At 42.4% G+C, this 22019-nt stretch overlaps 2 protein-coding genes across 4 annotated transcripts in view; one reads left to right on the top strand and one right to left on the bottom strand.

The window, feature by feature from the left end:
- The window catches only part of LOC125486746 (small integral membrane protein 35-like), an 8950-nt gene extending 3407 nt beyond the window's left edge, over positions 1–5543 (top strand). For both annotated transcript variants that reach the window (XM_048615661.1, XM_048615662.1), the window contains 3 exons: positions 214–327; positions 1620–1653; positions 4900–5543. In XM_048615661.1, the coding sequence (XP_048471618.1) occupies positions 214–327; positions 1620–1653; positions 4900–5056 (305 nt within the window). In that variant the 3' untranslated portion in view covers positions 5057–5543. The remainder of the gene's footprint in view (positions 1–213; positions 328–1619; positions 1654–4899) is intronic.
- A 711-nt stretch (positions 5544–6254) lies between these two features.
- Positions 6255–22019, bottom strand: part of LOC109937485 (interleukin-20 receptor subunit alpha-like) — a 17346-nt gene continuing 1581 nt past the window's right edge. Inside the window, exons 2-7 of one of the 2 annotated variants that reach the window (XM_020536065.2) lie at positions 19484–19610; positions 14218–14399; positions 12589–12755; positions 10876–11029; positions 9347–9477; positions 6255–8472 (exon numbers count right to left, since the gene is read on the bottom strand). In XM_020536065.2, coding sequence (XP_020391654.2) covers positions 7897–8472; positions 9347–9477; positions 10876–11029; positions 12589–12755; positions 14218–14399; positions 19484–19610 — 1337 coding nt within the window. In that variant the 3' untranslated portion in view covers positions 6255–7896. The remainder of the gene's footprint in view (positions 8473–9346; positions 9478–10875; positions 11030–12588; positions 12756–14217; positions 14400–19483; positions 19611–22019) is intronic. The other variant, XM_048615660.1, reaches the window with a different exon arrangement.

The raw sequence follows: 22019 nt of genomic DNA, 5'->3' as shown, positions 1-22019 counted from the left end.
CCTATGATGCTGCTTGGCCTGAGCCTCTCTGCTCCTATGATGCTGCTTGGCCTGCTGTGTTCATCCAGCCCTGCACCTTGTTGTCTCGGATTCTCCAGCATCTGCAGTTCCTACTATCTCTGATTCAAATTAAACTGGGTTGTGAAGGCAGCAATGAGAAATGTGAAGTGTTGGAGCTTGGAGCCTGCTGACCCCATTTCTCTCCATTTCTAGGTAACAGTGCAAATGTTCGAGCAATTGTCATTGCTTTGTGTTTGCTGGTCCTGGCTGGAATCGTGTTGACTATGATCTTAGTCCAGTATTACAGACACGGACGCTGCTTTCAAAGTAGGTGCAATGACTCACTAATTGAAAGAATCACTAACCTATAATTAGACCTGCAAAACGTAATTTAGGATATTAGTGGATAAGGTTGAAGTTCAGAGTGAAAACAAAAACTGCTGGAAATCACACTGGGGTCAGGCAGCAACCATGGAGATAGAGGAAGCTAACTCTGCATCAGAGCTCACCTAGACTTAAAACATTAGCTTGCTCTCTCTCCATGGATGCTGCCTGATCTGCTGTGACTTCCAGCATTTTTTGTTTTCAATGCAGATTCCAACATCTGCCATAATTTGCTCCTATATTGAAGTTCAGTGTTAGGGTTGAGTTTAGGAATGGTGATTCAGTAAAACTACTAACCCTAAACCGTAACTCTATTAACCAAAAATCCAAACCAAGCCCTAACTCCATCCATTAAATTTAACATTAATGCTTGGTGCTTAGTTTTAAGGTATCATAATTGGGTTTGGGATTAGTGCTAAAAACCACCACTTTTCTGATTGTCTGGAGACAAGGCAACCTTTAATAATTCATCTCCAATCAGAGACTGAGCAATATTGTAACTGCACTATGTGAGGGATCCCAATAAAATAATAGGATAGCCACAGGGAATCTGAAAGTGATCAAAAATATCCATAGAGACCAGGAGGGTTTCAATCCTTGATTAGGAGTGATTTTGCTGAGCTGGCACATTTAGCTTTACAATATCAGGGAACTGCACAGAGGGAAGTCCCATTCCTCTAAAGCTCTCTGCTCAAAGGTGTGGATGGATGGAAGACAAGAAGAGAGTCACACTCAGTGTGTGATGGCACGCTCTGGGTCAGCCCTGGTGTGGTAGCAGAACGGGTCCTTGGGCCACTCTCCTGAGCTCAGAAAACATCAGAACTACAGAGAGGGAGCGGCAAACTGAAAAAAGTGATCAAAAATCAGTGTCTGAGGGGTCATGTGTGTGTGTGAGAGTGTGGAGTGTGTGATTGTGAAAAGTGTGTGTGTGTGTGTGTGGTGAGTGATGGATGTGGTGTGAGGGGTGAGTGTGTTTATGTGTGTGTGTGTATAAGGGGTATGTGGGTGTGAGGGAGTAGGGTATGTATCTGTGTGTGAGGGATAAGTGTATGTGAGGTCGTCGGTGTGTGTGATGGATGAGTGTGTGTGTGTCAATGTGTGTGTGTAACGGGGTCTACATATCCATGTGAGGGGTAAATGTGTATGTGAGCATTATGCCCACTCTGTAGTCTAAGGACTGTCTTATAGCTTCAATGAGCTGATTTGTTGATGCTGTTCCTTTTTGTGTCTTACAGAACCCAGACTGTCCTTCAGCCAAAATGTTCTCAGGTACAGTTCACAATCTTCACTGGATCATCACTTTGCACAGTTTACAAACTGCTCGCTGTCTGCTCTGTTCATCAAAATACCGACTTTACTGAGACATATGGAGCAGGAACGTGGGGCTACAATGTACCAAAAATAGATTGGCAGGCTGGATCCCTGATCCCTGATCGCTGAGAGGCGACCTAACTGAGATCTTTAAAACGATGGCTCAGTGGCTCAGTGGTTAGCGTTACTACCTCACAGCACCAGGGATCCAGGTTCAATTCCAGCCTTGGGCGATTGCCTGTGTGGAGTTTGCACATTCCACCCCTGTGTCTGTGTGGGTTTCCTCTGAGTGCTCTGGTTTCCTCCCACAGTCCAAATATGGCAAGTTGAGTGGATTAGCCATTCTAAATTGCCCAAAGTGTCCAGGGATGTGTAGGCTAGGTGGGTTAGCCATGGGACATGCAGGATTACAGGGATAGGGTAAGGGGATTGGGTCTGGATGAGATGCTGTTTGTATGGTTGGTGCAGACTGGATGGGCTGAAGGGCTAGCATTCACACGGTAGTGATTCTATAATTCTATGAAATGTTTGATTGAATAGACACAGAGAGACTGTTTCCTCTTGTGGGGAAGAGACATCAATACAAGTTGTTCCCCAAGAAATCTAATTGGAAATTCAAAAGAAACTTCTTCAGTCAGAGAATGGTAAGAGTGTAAAATACATTCTATAGGGATTAGTTGAAATAAATAGTGCAGGTGAATTTAAGGGGAAATGAGACAAGCCAATAGGAAGAAGGGAATGGAGGGTATAATGGGCAATGTAGATGAGGGTCAGGGTTAGCCCTTCGCTCCCTCCGCCTAACCTCTCCCTCACAGAACACAGACCCCTCTGCTCCCTCCCCTGATAATCTACCCTTTAGATGAGGAAAGGTGGGAGGAGGGCCCAGTGGAGCAACCAGCATGAACTGGTTGGGACGAATGGCCTGATACTGTGCCATAAATCTGGTGTAATCTCGGCTGTAGCGATTCTGAGCTATGGTCTATTTATGTGAGGTGTGTGGGGGTAGCAGTGGGCAGGGACGTAGAATGGCTGGGATGGGTAATGGAGAAGGGTATGACTGGCAGACAGTTTGTGAGTTAGAAGGTCTACACACCCCTTGGTGCTTGTGGGCTGGGCGTGGGTAAAATTCACCCAGGATTCCTGCTCCTTATAAAAACCAAAAGAACTGCGGATGCTGTAAATCAGAAACAAAAACAGAAATTGCTGGAAAGGCTCAGCAGGTCTGGCAGCATCTGTGAAGAAAAATCAGAGATAAGATTTCAGGTCCGTTCTGAGGAAAGGTCACCGGATCCGAAACGTTAACTCTGATTTTTTCTTCACAGATGCTGCCAGACCTGCTGAGCTTTCCCAGCAACTTCTGTTTTCGTTCCTGCTCCTTATGCCCCTTGTGTTGATTTTGGTCATGGATCCAGAGTAAGACACTTGAAGGCAAATAATTTCTACTAACACTCAAAACCCAGCTGTCTAAGCATCCAACATTCAAAACTAGACATTGTATAATCAGCAGCAAATTGACAGTGTGTCAACAAATGTCCTGACCATAATTCTGCTTCTACAGCAGATCTCGAGGCTCATTGTTAGAAATAAGCGTTGAGATTTTGTGTAAAAATGGTTTGAGGTCAGTCAGAGCTGAACTGCTGTGTGCAAAGTCACTGTGCAAATTAGAAAATGCTCAAAAATTTCCTGCTGCAATTTGGAAAATGTCCAATATTAACCTTGAAAGGTTGTTTGCTTATTTATCACCTCTCGAATATAACATGTGGCCCACGTGTGTACTTGGTGATGCTGTTGACAGAAGAGTCTGTGGATCAGAGATAACAAGGTGTAGAGCTGGATGAACACAGCAGGCCAAGCAGCATCAGAGGAGCAGGAAAGCTGACATTTCGGGCCTAGACCCTTCTTCAGAAATGGATCAGGGCAGGATAATGTCCATATGTGTAGACTAGAGGTTCAGGGTTCAAGTCCCACATCAAGACTTATCGGCCATGGAAGGGAGGGTTGTGACATGCTTGTCAGCCTAAAACTCCCTCTAATGAGCCTGTTGGCAGGCAGTAAGGTTGGGAAAGTTTTCTGGCCAGTATCCTGCAGAAGATAATGGCAAACCACTGGTGAACTTTGGCCACGAGGGTGAACCAATCCAATGGGATGCCTTGGCCCCACCCTTGGAAATGAGAACAGGACGTTTGATACAAAAGGTTTATTACAGGGATGTTGAGCAATATTCTGCAGTCGTGACATCGGATCGAATAGATCAGATATCTTAACTCTGTACCAGGCTCCACAGTTAAGTAATGCCCAGGTTAGGACCCAGGTTCTCTCATATCAGGCAATGTATTTTATGGTACTGTGCTATGGGGAGTTACTGGGAATTATCCACTAATGAACATATGACCAAGGAACAAGAGCAGACCATTCAGCCCTTCAAACCTGCTCCACCATTCAATAAGATCATGGCTGATCTGATTTTTAACCTCAACTCAATGTTCCTGTATATCCCCGATAATCTTCATCCCGTTAGTCATCAAGAATCTAGCTACCTCTGCCTTAAATATATTTAAAAGGTTCCACATACACACCCTTTTGAGGAAGGGAATTCCAAAGATTCACAAGCCTCTGAGGGAATAAAAACATTTCCTTATCTTTATCTTAAATGTGTGCCCCCCCCGCTTATTTTTAAACTATTACTCATAGCTCCAGGTTCTCCCACAAGATAAATCACCCTTTCAATATGTACTTGGTCAAGTCCCCTCAGAATCATATATATTTTAATTAAGTCAAAACTGGTCTAAACTCCAGAGGATACAGGCCTTAGCCTGTCTGGCCTTTCCTCATGAGGCAATCCAGTTTTAGTCCGGTAAACCTTCTCTGACCTGCTGTCTGGAGAAGTCATGTTGGGGGAGGACAGGGTCGAGCTCAGTTGAATCCTCTCCCCGTCTCTTTGCTAAAAGGCTCATTGAGATCCCACACAGAGATGGACACTGGGACAAAGTAGTGGTAAAGCTTCTAGCGTATGGGTGACCAAACCCTAGTAAGGTACAGAGCAGCAGGAGCGTTCCTCGGTAGGAGTTAGGAGGTGGTGATTGGTGGTGCGGGGTGTACAGACAGATGGTCAGCAGGCTGGTTGCACAGATATGGAGGTGACGGGGATGGGGGTGGTGATGGTACAGCAAAGTGTCAGATCTTAACTCCTGGATTCTTCCGCAGAGACCTGAAATCTATCCAGCTGGAGTTTGATCCGCCATTTTCCATCAGTGGGATGATGAAGACTAGGGGAAATCTAAGCTCAAACCATGAGTTCCACTATCAGAACATGAGGACTCGAGATAAGGATTTGTACCCTGCTGTTGATGAGCAATATTAAAGAGGCTGCGAAAGAGGTGTGACCTCATTATTTTCAGGGACCTTGTGAAGAAACAAATAAAACCTGATACTGAACCTTATACATTTTCTGAAGAAGGGTCTAGGCCCGAAATGTCAGCTTTCCTGCTCCTCTGATGCTGCTTGGCCTGCTGTGTTTATCCAGCTCTATACCTTGTTATCTCAGATTCTCCAGCATCTGCAGTTCCTACTATCTCTTAAAACCTTATACTTGCTTTTTCTTTGGTGCTGGGCCTTGGAATGGGGGAAGTAAACTTACTGATAGCTCCCTGTGAAATCTGAGCTCTTGTTGCTTGAGAATTGTTTAGCAATAGACTGGGTGCGCGTACATCTGGTCCATAAATGTGCAATAACCCAATAACAAGACCATCGAGAGAGGAAGTGGAAATGACTCAGCTAACTATAGAAGAACACTTTTGTATTCCATTTGAATTTATTTAGTGCCTTTTGCAACCTCTAGATGTCACAAAGCATTTTACAGCCAAAGGCATGGTTTTTCAAATTGTAGTCACTGTTGAAATGTTTTAAAAAAAAACCCCGCAGCCAATTTGTACAGAGGAAAATCCCACAAAAAACGATGAGTTAATAGTCAAACATTTTGTTTTAGTGACATTTGTTCAGGGTTACTCAAGTCCTTAAGATATCCCAAAATATTTCATCGCAGTTAATGACACACGCTTTGAGCTGTGGGTACTATTGCAGGAAACATGCAGCAACTGACACACAGCACAAACAACCAGGCAATATAGACTAAGTATTCCAATTTTAAAAACCATTTTGGTTAGGATATAAATATTGATGAGGAAAGCAGGGAGAATTCATCTGCCACAAAAACAAAGTTGTTGGAAAAGCTCAGCAGGTCTGGCAACAGCTGTGAAGGAGAAAACAGAGTTAACATTTCGGGTCCGGTGACCCTTCCTCAGAACATAGATTTTTATTGAGAATTCATCTGCTCCTCTCCGAAATAATAAGCAAGAAGTCTTTTAAAGAGTACAACTTGAGAAGTGTTTGATGCAACAGTAGAGAGAGTTTTACTCTATCTAAACCTGTGCTGTCCCTGTTGTGGGGGTGTTTGATGGGGACAATATAGAGGGAGCTTTCCACTGCATCTAACCCCGTGCTGTCTCTGTCCCGGGAGTGTTTGATGCTTCCACTGGTTGTTAGAATGGAAAAGTACTCCTTCTCCAGACATGAACAGCTTTGCCTCGATATGTGCATTTAGACAAAAGAACCCATTGAATTATAAGAAATTCTGTGATGAATATTGCCTTTTCTTTAGTTGTTGCAATGGTGTGAAGAGGCTAAGTCTCATTTGTTGATTTGATCAATTTTCATGTACATTGTGAAATTAAAATGTAAACTCATTTGAACCCGTGCAGGAGACTGAATGTGAAAGTGTGTAAATAATAAGGTTAGTGGACAAGGACTACCGTTCTAACAGCAACACTGTAACTGGAGTGAATAGAGAATAAAAGTGCAGACATGATGCCAAAACCATGAACACAAGAATTACTCTTTCTCTCACAGGGAGACAGGTTTTAGAGACAGTGAAGATACAGAATCTAGAATTGAGAAAAAAAGTCCCCAAGTCTCGTTGGTTTTAAGGTTTGCAGCCAATTTTGCCTCTGTAATGATTTGTTGTTGGTTGCAGCCCCGGATTTCTCAAATACTGGGATCTTTCTCCATCTCAATTGAGTGAGATTTTGATTCAATAAATGTTGCTTTGCGAAATAAAATGCTGGCAGATAAATCCTAGAGTTGGTGAAAACCTGCCTCTTTATGAAGCACAGAGACTTACTCCTAACTTAATGGCAAAACCCATGAGGTGAAAAGCCATAAGATCACTTACAGCCCAGAAGGTGGCCATTTGGCCCATCACTCAGTTCAGGTCTCTGTCGCACAATCTAGTCAGTAATATTCTCCTGTTCAAACATCAAGATCCTGGAAGTTTATTTTCCTCAAGTCTCCACACAACTTCTTTTAGAAATTATCGATCATCTTCACATCCATCATCCTCCTGGGTAGTGAGTTTTGGGTCATCACCACTCCATTGTAAAAACATTCTTCCTCACATCTTCCTTGTATCTCATGTACAGTCCTCAAATCTGTGACCCTTAATCCTTGTCCTGTCAGCTAACAGGTACTTTCTTTTTGCCTAACCATCTGAACCTGGCATAATCTTGTACACCACCATCAAGTCTCCCCTCAAATCTTGGAAATTGCTGGGGAAACTCAGCAAGTCTGGCAGCATCTATGAAGAAAAAACAGAGTTAACGTTAAGGCTAGTGACTCTTTTTCAGATGATCAGAGGACTCAAAACACTAACTCTGTTTTCTCTGCACAGATGCGACCAGATTTGATGTGTTTCTCCTGCAATTTCTGTTTATGTTTGTTTCAGATCTCCAGCAACTGCAGGTCTTTGTTTTAGTTCCCCTGAAGTCTCCTTTGGTCCAAACAGAACAATCCCAGCTTCTCCAAGCTATCCTTGTAGCTTGATTCTGTCATCTTTTGAACCATTATGGTAAATTTCCACACCCTTACAAGGACCCTCACATCTTTTCTGAAGTGTAGTGACCAGAACTGGACCTAATACACTAATTAAGTCTAACTAGAGCTTTATAAAATTGTAGCATCACTTTTCAGTGTTTTTGAACTCACCTCTACTTATAAAGTACAAGACCACCTAATGCTTCACTAATTACTTTATCAACATATCCCACCACACTGAAAGATCAAAAAATAAGTTCAAACTGAAAATGTTTTAATAAATAAATAATTTACAAAATAGAGCTGTTAAGAAGTTTTGAACTGAAAAGCTCTTTCTTATTGTCCATTGTCCATTAACAATACATCATCTAAGCTAAGAAATCGTCTTGAAAAGCTTTCTGTCATGCCAATGTCTGATGTAGAAATGAAGGAAAGACCGATGTCCTGGACGGTCTGAGTTTCAACATTGCATTCATCCTGCACAGAGACTGCATCGGTCTTAGGTGTTTGTTTTTGATAGCCTGATGGACTGATGGTTCTTGTCCCAGTAGTAGGTATGTCCATTGCTTCAGGGACATTTATTAAACATGATTCTTTGGGCTGAGAGTCATCCTGAGTGTCCTTTGCACCGATATTCCTCTGGCTACTTGTCTCAGGGGTTTGCTGCATGTAGGGGTTCAGTGGTTCACAGAATCCAGTCATCTGATCCGATGAGTTACCCCCAATGTCAATCCCACTGTCCACTGAAGACGCTTCCTTGATTTTCAGTTCTGGCCACAGATCGTCCTGCTCCTGAATCTTACAGGAGCTGAGGAGAGTACAGTCAGCAGGCATTTGCTGCACAACCACATCATCTATCAGACTCAGGTAATCCATAATGCTCAGAGATTTCTTGTTCTTGTCAAGAGATTTCTGAGAGAGGAAACAAAATCACTTATCAGCAGACGTTTACAAGGAACAAACAAAACAATTCACCTCCCACGTTACCAGCAGCAGAGGGAGAAGGGGTCAGTTTAACTCCAGTGTAAGAGGCCAAGGGAGGTGGGAAGGAGCTATGGAAATCGTTTCTAGACCTGTACCACAGGAAAGACCTGTGCATTCCTGTTCGAAGACCTGAAATTGAACATTGGGCCTCACTCAAAGTTGTCTATGCCTCCACAGACAACATGAGGGCTTTGTAAAGAAAATATTGGCCTTTATTATTGTCGGCCTGAGGGGGTACCATAACCAGAATTTGATCAATTGGTCATTTCTTTTTCCAAAGAAACGTCATCTTTTCTTGGTGGCTCAAGCTCAACAGGGCCAAGCTCACAACAACATTTTTTTTTTGTAAAATAGCAGATTTGTACAAGTGAGCATCTTTCCAGGTCATTGTGCAGAGAATGTGGGAGTCACCCGCTTTGATGTGTGCTTGGAGTTACATAGAGCCCTCACCCAGTCAGGATGGCAGTTTACATATATGAGGATATAAGGGATCCTAAACAGGATTAAGAGAACCTGAATGCTTCCAGAGAAGGCAGGGCTCGGGGTCAGGGCAAGTTTGGACCGATATTTCAACGTAGGAGTGGTCAGCAGCAGACAAGGCTGGTATGGAGTGGGGTCAGGGAGAAGTGGTGCCAAGTTGTCCCACTGGGCTCGTTGAAAGTCTAGCTCGATGTGGCTTTGGCACATGGTAAGGGTGAGACATGGGGAGGAGGAATTCAGATGGAAACCCCATTCTCTAAACGTGAATTGCATCAGCCAACAAAGCTTCCTGAACTTTCAGTGAGCGACAAATGGAACTTACCAGTACAGTTGGGAATGTGGTTTTCTTCTTTAAATAATGCCAGCAGTACATTCCCAGGCAAAAGGAGAGTGTAAACAGTATGAAGACAGCACTGATGACACCAAAGATGATATTGGGCATAGTCTTCAATGCTATAAAAAGAAAATGACTTCTCATTAGTAGAAGAAATAGGCAGAAAGTAATGATGAGCTCAATCAGATGTAATAAGGAACAGGAGGAGGCTATACAGACCCAAGCAATTCAGACCCAATGAGATTATGGCTGGCCTACCATGACTCCACATCCCTTTGTACCCTCTTCTGGCAAGAGCCTATCAACATAAAGTATTAACTGAGGGGATTTTTTTTGTGGAAGAGAGTTCCACATATCTACTGCCTTTTGTAGTTCCCTAGTTTCTCTCCTAGATATGCTGAATTTAAGATTTTGTGGCCAGCCCATCAGTCCATCATGACATGGTTTCTTAAAAAAAGTCTGAAAGAACTGCAGATGTTATAAATCAGAGACAAAAATAGCATTGCTGGCAGCTGGTCTGGCAGCTTCTGTGGAGAGAAATCAGAGTTAACATTTCGGGTCGAGTGATCCTCCCTCAGGCCAATTGTGAGGAAGGGTTACTTGACCCGAAACGTTAACTGGGATTTCTCTCCACAGATGCTGTCAGACCTGCTGAGACTTTCCAGCAATTTTTATTTTTGTCAAGAGATGGTTTCTCTCTGCCCGTGTACTAAATTTGTATCAACATCATTAAAACAAAACTGAATTAATAATAAAATCACCCCCTAAAATTCTACATTCCAGGGAACGGTTTTGTCATATATAATTTCTCCTCATATTTCAACCTGTGGAACTCAGCACATACACACACACAATACACATGCACACACACATATATGATCATGCTGACACATACAATACACACTCACATATACTTATGCTCACACAGACACAATACACACTCACATATACTCATGCTTACACGCACAAAAACACATACACAGATCCATTTTGAGAAATGCAACTAACAGACAGAATTATAGAATCCCTACAGTAGGGAAAGAGGCTTTTCGGCCCATCAAGTCCATGTCGTCCCTCTGGAGAGCATCCCATCCAGACCCAGTATTCCATTCTGTCCCAGTGACAACACATTTCCCATGGATAACCTACCTAGCCTGCACACTATGGACAATTTACCATGACCAATCCAGCTAATCTGCCCATCTTTGGACTGTGGCAGGAAACGCAGGCAGACACAGGGAGAACACGTAAACTGCACACCGTCGCCTGAGGCTGGAATTGAACCCGGGTCTCAGGCACTGTGAGGCAGCAGTGCTAACCACTGAATCACTGTGCCACACCAAACAGGAGAACTGGAAAGAGTCAATGAAGTAAATTAAAGAGTTGAGCTCGGGGTGAAATTCACTGGATCTTAACAATATGGATTTGATCACTTTGACCAGCACTGATAGGAGAAATTGCAAATAGTGGCAATGATAAAACTTGTGAATTGATGGCACATCGATGAACTACTTTACCTGGATCTAGGATTTGGATTGTTATACATTTCTCCTCTGTGAAGTTCCCATCCCTTGTGTCCATAGTCAGTATTGCTTTCACTCTGATGCAGTAGGTTTCTCCTGGCTGCACCACAGTTGTGTTCAATTCTCCTGAGCTCCTAAATTCTTCAGACTGTTGGAACACAAGAGGGAACTCTTTATAGAAATCAGCCAAGACGTAACAAGTGCCACCCCAATTCTCATAGGATTCACACAGTTTTAGAAAGTTGAAAACCAACAAACATTCTATAGAATTGTTAAAGGTTCCAGGGTGGCAGAGACTGGCATGCAAGCCAAATATGACAACAGTTTGGGTAGCAATTCTTTGTGTAGGGAACAGATCAGATTCAGCACCTGATTGATCATGCTGGAATCATTGGGCCAGCACTGATCACATTCAGGAAATGGATGTTAATCTGTGATGCCATGAGAAGCAGAAGCACCAGCTGACTTTGGATTTGTTGTTCCCAAAGTTCTCCCCCGCAGTGGCCTCTTCCTCACCACAGATCTGAGACTGACTGGCTAACAATCCACTTTTGCTGTATCACATGACTGCCAGGATAGACTGCAGAACTAGACTTTTAATCTTTGTCTAACAACTTCCAGGTTTCTTTCAGTCAGCATTACATCCAAAGGTGCCCGGATTGCCAGTGACAGCATCATCTGTTACCAGGATGGGGTCTGAGACTGTTGAGTCCCCAACTCCATCAAATATATCCTCCACCACGAGGTCCCCAACCCACCATTACAGCTCAATCATGGAGTGTGGGGGAATAGAGAGATGGTTTTCCCATTGGGGGCGGTACACCACATCTCTACATTCATGTCTGTTCCCAAATGAGGAGATGGGAGCAGGACTCATCGTTGCAAGTTGGGTGGAGGAATAATCAAAATCCTATAACTGTCTATAATCCCTGTGTTCTCCAGTTCAGGTTTCCAGTACATGCGCCTTGTACAATATACTTCTGCCAGTTACTCCCTCACCTGTACAACCCTAAACACTCAAATCCCCTCCTTAAACCTCTTGATCTCACCCTCGCCCTTTAAAGGATGTTTGCTAAAACTGCTTCTTCAACTAAGCAGTCAGTCATCTGTCCTAACATCTCCTCACATGGCTTGGTGTCAGATTCTGTTTATGTGAAACAGTTGAGGACATGTCAGTCTATTCTGGAAGCTATAAAGAATCCAAGTTGCTATAAGCAAATGTAAGCTCCCAGAACCCAGGCTCTGAGGACCTGTGCTCCACACAAGTAGAGGCATATCTGGCCTCATTGTCCTGTTTTTTTTAAATTCTTATTCACTTGTGGGATGTCGACATCGCTGGCTGGCCAGCATTTAATGCTCAAACCTAGCCGCCCTTGAGCAAAATGTAAGGATGACAATGTGCAGCTAAAGCTGGACTGAGTCTAGTGACTCCTTCAAGAACCTGTGTGAGTGAGGCCTGGATAGAACCGTATCAGGCTCATTTGGAACTGCTCTGCACTGCTCAATACCCAATGTCATGGCTAGTTCAGCACCCATCCCCCTTGAGAAAGAATGGGGAGGTGGTGGTGAGAGAGAGTTGCAAATTGGAACAGGGTGAGGAAATAATATTAAAGTCTAGTTTGGAAAATGCAAAAGCTCAGTTTTATTAAAAAGAACAGCCCTGCATAGTAGGGAGTTGTAACTGGAAGGACTCAGTGAGGTTATTACCTTGTCAGTGTTGTTCACACGGATAAGAACGATGTACATCAAAGAGTTGTTAAACAGCTCCTCCATTGATCGCGTTCTTCCTCCCCAATGCAAAGTGGGTGCAGATATATTGACTCTAATTATGTCGTGTTCAGCTTGAACATCGAAGGATGCCAAACCAAAAGAGGCTAAAAGCAAAAGAAATTCAAAATTAAATATAAATCTACAACCAAAATGAAAATGAGTGTGTCAGGAAGCACCAGTGTGTAGATGTGTCGATGACAGTGTGAATGTTGTGTAACTAGCCAGTTAACGAATGTGTGAGTGACAACGTGGCAATAAGTGCAATTGTGAGAAAACATGCACCTGCAAGTGTGAATGTGTGTGAGGTTGTGTGTGCACGTGTGTGTATCCTGTGAATGTGATTGTCCGCGTCGGTGTGTCAGTGAGTGTGAGTGCATCAGGAGTAAGTAAGAAGGTGTGTGTGTATGTGAGACTGAGAGAGAGAGATAGAGAGAAAATGTGTATCTGTCTGAAAGTGAGTGGGCAGTGAATGTGGATAAATTTCCAAATTCCTGTCTATAGTTTAAAGACTGGTAGAAACTAGCTCAAGAAGAACATCGGAAGTCTCAAGCTATTTAATCCCTTAAACTATTCCCCCTTCAATGAGACTGAAGCTGATTTTGGTCTTCAACACCAATTCCAGGCCAAATCAATATTCCCCAATTTTCTTTGAATCCAAAGTCTATCAATATCAGCCTTGAATATACCAGATGATTGAAGATTCATCTCTTGAGTGAAGAAATTTCTCAGTTCCAGCTTACATAGCCAGCCCCTTAATCTGAGACTGTGACCCCTAGGTATAGACTCTCAGTGTCTTATTCTGTCACATCACCTCAAAATGTTATGTTTCAATAGGATCACCTCTCATTTCTCTAAACTCCAAAGAGTTTGTACTCAACCGCTCATTCGAGAAATCAATCTAAAAACCAATACTGCAGCCCTTCCCAGGTATGTACACACTTCCTTAGATAAGGAGATCTCAAGGTCTTAGGTCTCCTTAGGAAGCACTTCTACACACAAAGGATGGTTGAGGTTAAGAACTCTCTTTCACAAAGGTACTGTTTGTGGAAGGCTTTGTTAGGCAAAGGTAGTTAGGGATATGGGCCAGAGGCAGGAACATGGAGCTAGACCACAGATCAGCCATGATCTTGTTGAATGATGGAACAGTTTTGAGGGGCTGAATGGTCTACTTCTGTTCCAATGTTCCTATAATCTGCACTGATAACTTGAGCTAAAACTACCTCATGTGCTAGTCAGGAAAAAAATGTGAGTCAAAGTTCTTGCTCTGATCTCGAGTTCCAGGTGAGGAAACCTTTGACCTCAGCATCATCGGCCCAGCATGAGCACCTTGAAGGTCAAATAAAACCAAAAGACTTTTATTTTGTCAGGGGCTGTGCTCAGCTCAGTGGCGAACACATTCAGTTTTCTAAAATTGATTTAGAAAATAAATAACCAATAAAGGAAACGGCTTAAAATTAAGCCCTCAAAGTTCAAGCATTGCCACCTTAAATTGAAGTCTGTTACTTAACCATCCAGAACAATAGAACAAGTTGGTGTTATATTGTATTTTGTGCAAGAACTACTTACTGGAATCCAGGGGTTTAAACATATCCGACCTTTCCCAGTCCGAGGTTATGTTGCCAATAAAGCTCCTAATCCTGGCAATAATCTGCATGTTAAAATCCCAGGTCTCCTGTGTAAGATCACAGTGATGGTGGGGAATTCCTGTGCAATGGTTCACTGGTATATATGTCACATTCCAACCGTACCTGTGAGTTAATGAGGAGACAGTTCAGCTTCTGCATGTTGTTAACAAGAGGCCAACATTTCCAGAAATGACCAGTTCTTTACTTTCCTATTTTGGTTTGTCACACTGGTTGAATCATGTTCCAGGGGATTTCTCAGTGGTCACTCCCATGATGATGGTGGTGGTGGTGGGGAGATGGGTTCTCATTGGAGATGGTCAATCTCTGGTATCTGTTTGGCATGAAGGGCACTTGCCGGTTATCAGCCCAAACCAGAATATTGTCCAGATCCTGCAGCATGAGGGCAGGGACTGCTTCAGTGTCTGAGGAGTTGCAGATGGAACATATCTCCATGTCTTCCTGGTAATACCTCAGCATGGGCCATAAGAGGAGTTGGTGGTGGAAGGGGTTTTGCTGAGCTGGATGAAGTGTGACAGCATCAAACAACAGCACTTTTCAAAGGGGATTCAAACTGAGGCCCCATTATCCCTCTCAAGTGGATGAAAAAGTTCCATGATAATATTGAGAGGTCCAATATTAACATGGAGTCATACAGCATGGAAACAGGCCCTTTGGTCCAACTCATCCCAATCTGAACTAGTCCCATTTGTCTGCATTTGGCCTATATCCTTCTAAACCTTTCATATTCATGTTCTTGTCCAATGTTGTAACTGTACCTGCTCCTACCGCCCCCTCTGGCATCTTATTCCATACCCGTACCACCCTCTGTGTGAAAAAGTAGCCCTTCAGGTCCCTTTTAATCTTTCTCCTCTCACCTTAAAACCTATGCCCTCAAGTTTCGAACTCCTCTACCTTGGGAAAAAACCTTTGCTATTTTCCTTATCTTGATTTTATAACCCCCTATAAAGGTCACCTCTCAACCTCCTATGCTCCAGAGAAAAACAGTCCCAGCCTATCCAACCTCTAATTATAACATAAACCCTCCAGCCCCAGGAACATTTGGTAAATCTTCTCTGCACTCTTTCCAGTTTATTAACATCCTTCCAATAGAAGAGCAACCAGAACTATACACAGCACTCCAAAAGTGACCTCACCAACGTCCTGTACTGCCACAACATGATGTCCCACATACATGGGAGTTTGGGCATCATTGGCTATTTATTGCCCATCCCTAACTGTCCTGGGAAAGGTGGTGTTGAGGTGCCCTCTTGAAGTCAGTATGATGCGGGTATACGCACAGTGCTTTGAAGATAGATAAACAATCCCTAACCTGTATGTTAAACTCAAAAACGGACTCGGTGAGGGTGTGAATATTTGGTGGATCGTAAGTCTCTATAAACAGGGATTAACCAATGTTTCCCTGTCAAACCAGTAGTATGTGCAAATTAAATTGTGTGTTCTCCTGATGGACAACTACACCTGTGTAAGAACTTTCTTCCCCAACATAGAACAGGCATAGTCCAGCAAGTTGCAAATGAACAATTGGTCACAGGCCATTTCCTGGCATGAACAATTATTGAATGAAGCTATGAAGTTACAGAAAAAAAAAAGAGATATCTTAACTAATATTCAGTAACAGAGGTTCCAGTGCGTTGAACAGGTTCAGAAATGCCTCCAGACCCTTTGAACTTTCCTGTTATGGTTTTTGGTGCTGTGTAGGTTGAGGTACCCTGTTGAAATCGTACTCTGCTAGCTGCCTCTTTTTTGCTTTGCTGTGTCAATGATTGCAACCACAGGAGCTGGTCATCACTGTGGAAAGGCCTTAAGCATTTCTACAGTTTGGTTCAAACGACTTCCCAAAATTACAACATTTTGGAGATAGAATACAGTACCATTGAAGGCTAATACAAACAGAAAATAGCCATTAAGGAAGTGGTCTCTGATACACTGATGTGGGAGAGTAAATATTAATATCATTTTGTGATCCCCATTGTTAGTCCCCAGATAAAGAAATTCATGTTTCTGTCAGTTCAACAAACTTAACACATCAAATTTGATATGGAGGTTGCAGATTGTCTTTGTATCATCTGTAGCTCCCACAATTCCCAGCCCCTGTTTGCTGTATTAATTTACACAAGGTATATTTCTAATCTTTACAGCAAAACATGGAAATCCCAGAAAAATATAGAACAAAAGGCCATTTGTCCCATTGTGTCTGTACTGGAAAGCAGTAAATAGTGAGGATAATAAGAACAAACTTCAGGAGGTCATCAACATGCTGGAAAATGGAAAAGCACATGGAAATGGGATATATTTTGCTCGGAAGGATGAGGGGCAAAATAAACCTAATTCAAAAGGGAGTACAAAAAAACAGAGAAATTTCCAAGTCACTCACCATCCTGACTTGGAAATATATTGCCATTCTTTCACTGTCGCTGGGTCAAAATCCTGGAATTCCCTCCCTAATAGCATTGTGGGTCAACCCACAGCAGGAAGACTGCAGCGGTTAAAGAAGGCAGCTCACCACCACCTTCTCAAGGGCAACTAGGGATGGGCAAGATATGCTGGCCAGCCAGTAATGCCCACAGCCCACAAATGAATAGAAAACAAAATCTGGGAATGAACATATACAGATTTTTGAAGGTGGCAGGGCAAGAGTAACATCCTGCATTTATGGAGTGTCTTCAATGCAGGAAAACATTCCAATGTGTGTTATAACACAAAACTTGACTCTCTGTCACGTAAGGAGGTATGGGACATGTAAGCAAAAGCATCATCATTGAGGTCAGTTTCAAATAGTGTGTTCAATGAGAAGGTTGTATGTGCTATACCAACCACTACCAGCTCATGCTAAGGTAAAGACCTTCCATCAATCCTCTTTCCCAGACTGGGTCTAAGGGCCTGTTGAGCTAATAATGCTAGAGGATGAGCCACTAATGAATCTTAACAAGAAGAGTCAATTGTCCTAACAAGATGTAATTTATTGCACAACAAAAATAGATACAAGTTACATTGCCTTGTGAGACATAACAACTGAGGCTATTAGGAAACAATGATGACCCATCTGGCTCCATTGGTATCTCAAACTAGGCACCATTCTTTCCCACCCAAGACAGTGTGACCTCCTCAGATTGATTGGACCAAAATGCAGTCTCCAATATTAAGCCTTTCAGAGCTATTACCTTCCACAACTGAGGAGAGAAGAATGAGGTGGTGAGGTTTGGGATTGGAATTCCTGAGCTTAGGATCTAGGTAGCTAATGGCACAGGCACAAAAATTGAATTATTAAAATAAGACAGACACTCAGGAGGCCTATGGTGGAAAAGTACAGATAGCATAGAGTGTTGTAGGACTGGAGAAGATTAGAGACAGTGAGGGGTAAGGCCATGGAGATGAAGATCAGAATGTTATAATCGAGGTGTTGCTTAAAGTGAGCACAATGGGGTTGGGTGAACAGGACGTTATATGTGTAAGGCTATGGGAAGCAGAGTTTTGGATGAATTCAAGTCTAGACAGTGTACAATGTTTGAGGCCAGTCCGGAGTGTGTTGACTTAGCCAAAAGGTAACTAAAATATGGATGAGGTCTTCAGCAGCAGAGGAGCTGAGCTGGGGTGAAGTCAGATAAGATTACAGTGTGGAGATATGTGGAGATGGTGATGGCACTCTAATGTGGTTAGCAGCTCTACTTGGGGGACCTAATATAACACGAGGCAAGCTTTCTGGTTCAGTGCCAGACAGTTCCCAGCGAGATGATGGAGTGGGAAACAGAGTTTGTGACAGGGATCAAAAACAAGTCTTTCATTCTTTTCAACATTTAGTTGAAAAGGTTGTTAGCAGGGCAGACGAAGTCCTTAGCTTTACACATTTGAGAAGTAATGTACAAAAATAAGAATGCAATGCTAAAATATAAACAGAAAAATACTGGAAATGCTGACCGGAAAATGCCTCTTACATATTTCCAGTACTTTCTGTTTATCTTTCAGATTTACAGTATTCACAGTAGTATGCCTTTTGAAGATTTGCTAGATCTTTCTACAAGATTGACTAGGTTGTAGCTGGAATATCATGATCAGATTTGTGCACAATTCCTTAGGACGGATGTCAGGACCTTAGAGGGCATGCTAAGGAAATTTACTAGAATTGTGCCCGAGATGGGGACTTCAGTTATGTGGAGAAAAGCCAGGTTTGTTCTTAGAACACAGAAAGTTTAATAGGAAATGTTGAAAATTATGAAGGACTTTGAAAGCTCAATCATCTAGAAGGAAGGGTCTTGTAAACCATCTCATTGCAGTTTGTAGGAGTTTGCTGCACACAAACTAGCTGCTGTGTTTCCTACTTTACAACAGGGACTACCTTTCAAAAAACATCACTGACTAGAAGGCAATTTTGGGCATTCTAAGGGATAATAGGTGTTCTCGAAATTTAAGTTATTTTTTATTTTCAACCCTGGCACTAATCTCAAAAAAAATGCAACTGGTTCTGAATTCAAATTCAAATTCAGGATTTGGTTACTGCGGTTTTTGTTTTCAATTTACAGAACATGCAAAGCACATGACCAGAGTAAATTCTCAGTATTTGTTTCCTTAAAAAAAATCTGTGTACTTTCCAGCTCTCATGCTAAAAGGTCACACCAAATACAAAATTGGAAATTTTTACTGGAGACAGAAACAGAATTGTTGTGCAAAATCTTCAATAAAACCTGTTCACAATGTCTCCTTTACTGGTGAAACATTGACTTGTATTGAAGACATTAAATTCTCACTGGAGTGCAGGTTCCATGAACACAGATGACCTCCAGTACATCACTACAATTAATTATTCCCCATCAATTAATCCATGGAATAAATGGTTGCAGAACAGTATTGAGAAATTCATCACAGACAATAAAGTACATTGAAGCCTGATTGGCATTATAGTGCAGGAAACACCATTGGCCCCACAAACAGAAGGGACATAAGTGACTGGATCAGTGATTTTCCAGTGACATTGGTAGAAAGTAAACATTACTCAGGACATTGAGATAGGCTTCACTCCAAATATTCATGTAGGAGGATTCACTGAATACCGATCAAGAGCAAAAAATCTTCAGCTAATTTCAAACAACTCTCCCCACCCCCACAAACACACAACACCACCCCGACAATGTCTACCTGAAATTTTCCCACTCACTCTTAAATTGTGATGAGGTAAAAGGAAGCTTCTTTACCTAAAGTACTGCACATCATAGCGAACAGCTTGAGAATAATCCACTGGCGGATCCCAATGCAAAATGTTTTCGCTATTCACAGATGTGAAACGAAGATTTCTAGGAGGGTGTAGAACAGCATCAGCTCCTGTAAAGAATGTTTTAAAATGTTGGATCACACAAGTTTCTAACAACACCTGCTCATTCTGCAAATGAATCATTGTTTTGTCAGGGCATCTCAGGCATCTACATATTACTTGGTGTCATTTTTCCATTGAAGATTGAAAGGAGAGGGCAACATCAATTGCATCCCAGACAAGTAAATTAGGTTTCAGGTATCAGATTGTGATCTATAGATTCATGTCAGCTCTCCAGGAAAACATATTCTGATGTGTATAACATAACCATTCTGTGTAAGGCTTGCTAATGCATGGTAGAGCCACGCCAAAATTCAAGCTGCGGCAAAATTCAAAACAAATTGACCCCCACTCACACAGAGGAAGTTTATGCACTACAAGGCTACACTGATCAGAAAGTAAAAAGTTTGAGCCCTCTTTCCTGATCAAGTAGGAGTCAAGTAAGAGAATTGTTGCACACAAATGAAAGTAAATTCCACTATGGCTTAACTAGCGAGGTCAATGTGTAAAATCCTTGCATCGATCCCTGGTGTAAGGTGGCCCTGCTTCAAGAGAGAGTGATTGGACGGACATTGGATATAAATGGAATTGACTTCTCTCTATTCTGGTTTGTGCCACTGAAACCAATATGTTTCAGGACGCCTGGGGGCCCCAGTGTGGTAAAGTAGAATATGAGAGCCTATTGGTTGATGTGACAGAGTTTAAATTGAATAATACAGACTTCATAGCACAGAATCTAATTACACTGCCAAAACATCTCTGCCAATGTTAATCCTCTTCCCAACCCTTCTCCCACCTTACTTCATCAGATCACATCACAATATCCTTCTACTCCTTTATCCTTCACACACTGATCCTGTTTTCCATCAAATGTATCTGTTTGCCTCAACTGCTCATGCTCAACCAAGTTCAACTTGCTCACAGATTCCTGCCATCCTTTTCGGCCCTGACCAGTTATGTTTGCATTAAAAGCGGCAACTAAGGGCAGATGGAATCACCCTCATCCCAGGAACAATTAAGAAAAAAATTCCATCCCCTTCTGCAAACCTTTAGTTAAGTGGCTATTGTCCTCTTACTGGCTATGAATTGTATGGTCATCAAAAGTCCCAGGAACATGGGCAGAGAGTCCCAAAAGATTTGAGAACTGCTGAGGTTTACTTTAACTGACCTCAGTCCAAAGAGTAATTGGGGAACTTCAATCCTTTTGAGAATCTCTGAAGTTTGAGATGAAGGCAGTGATTGGAGATTGGGGGAGGGGGTGGAGGTTGTTCCTGCTGGTCATTGCTATTCAGTAACACATGTTAGAGGTGTACATGTTTACAGATGAGGATTATGCTTGATCATGATATTTCCACAGTTTAATAAGTTGCTCACCTCACTTTTAAGGGTCACATAATGACCACTAGCATTAGGTGCTGGAGGCAGTTCATGTCAAATTGTGAGTCAGGACAAATAAGAGGAGGCGGGAAAAATGAACAAGAATGATACGAACATGAGTTACTAGAAACTGAATTAAAAGGACACCGGACGCAAAGTGCTGAAGAAACTCCACAGATCTGGCAGCGTCTATGGAGAGAAAAAATAGCTAACGATGTGTCCATGTGACTTCTTCGGAACTGAGTTCTGAAGTCAGTTCTGAAGAATCATATCAGACTTAAACCGTTAACGCTGTTCCTCTTTTGACGGGTAACGCAGATCTATGGTGTTTCTCCAGCACTTTCTGTTTTTATATTGGGAATTGAAAATTGACAAAAGTTAGGGGATGTACCTCATCCTATTGGTACCTTCAGCTAACTACCCAGATAAGTTATTAAACGTTTCAATTGCGGGCTTTAAAATAAACAAAAGCAGAAATTACTGGAGAAACTCAAACGGTCTGGCGGCATCTGTGGAGAAAGAAGCGGAGTTAATGTTTCAAATCTAATGACCCTTCTGCAGAACAGGACATGGGCTTTTGCCAGTGGAGTGTTTATCGGTTTAATATCTAACCGGCTTGAATGCAACCGGCTCAGCAAGTGGCTGAGAAACTGCTTGGTTCAGGAGATTCCATCAGTTACCAGAGCGAACAAAGTAAACCCAACATAACTTGACGGGTCACTGAACTCGAAACGTTAACTCTGCTTTCTCGCCACAGATGTCGCCAGACCTGCTGAATTTCTCCAGCAATTTCTGTTTTTGTTTCAGAAATTCAGCACCCGCGGTATTTTTTGTGTTTTATTATACGCAGATCCAAACAATAACAATGAAATCCAACCCAAATTAACCGCGTACAACCCAACACAACCAAATGTAACGGTCATAACCAGATTCAAGCCATCAGAGGAAAATTCAACTCAACACCAGAATGCAATCAAAACATCTGAAATTATTCACGAACAAAAACAAAGTTGCTGGAAAAGCTCAGCAGGTCTGGCAGCATC

This window comes from Rhincodon typus, chromosome 32 (assembly GCF_021869965.1).
Source record: "Rhincodon typus isolate 14 chromosome 32, sRhiTyp1.1, whole genome shotgun sequence".
NCBI classification, from domain to species: domain Eukaryota; kingdom Metazoa; phylum Chordata; class Chondrichthyes; order Orectolobiformes; family Rhincodontidae; genus Rhincodon; species Rhincodon typus.
This window is presented reverse-complemented; position numbering and strand designations above follow the sequence as displayed.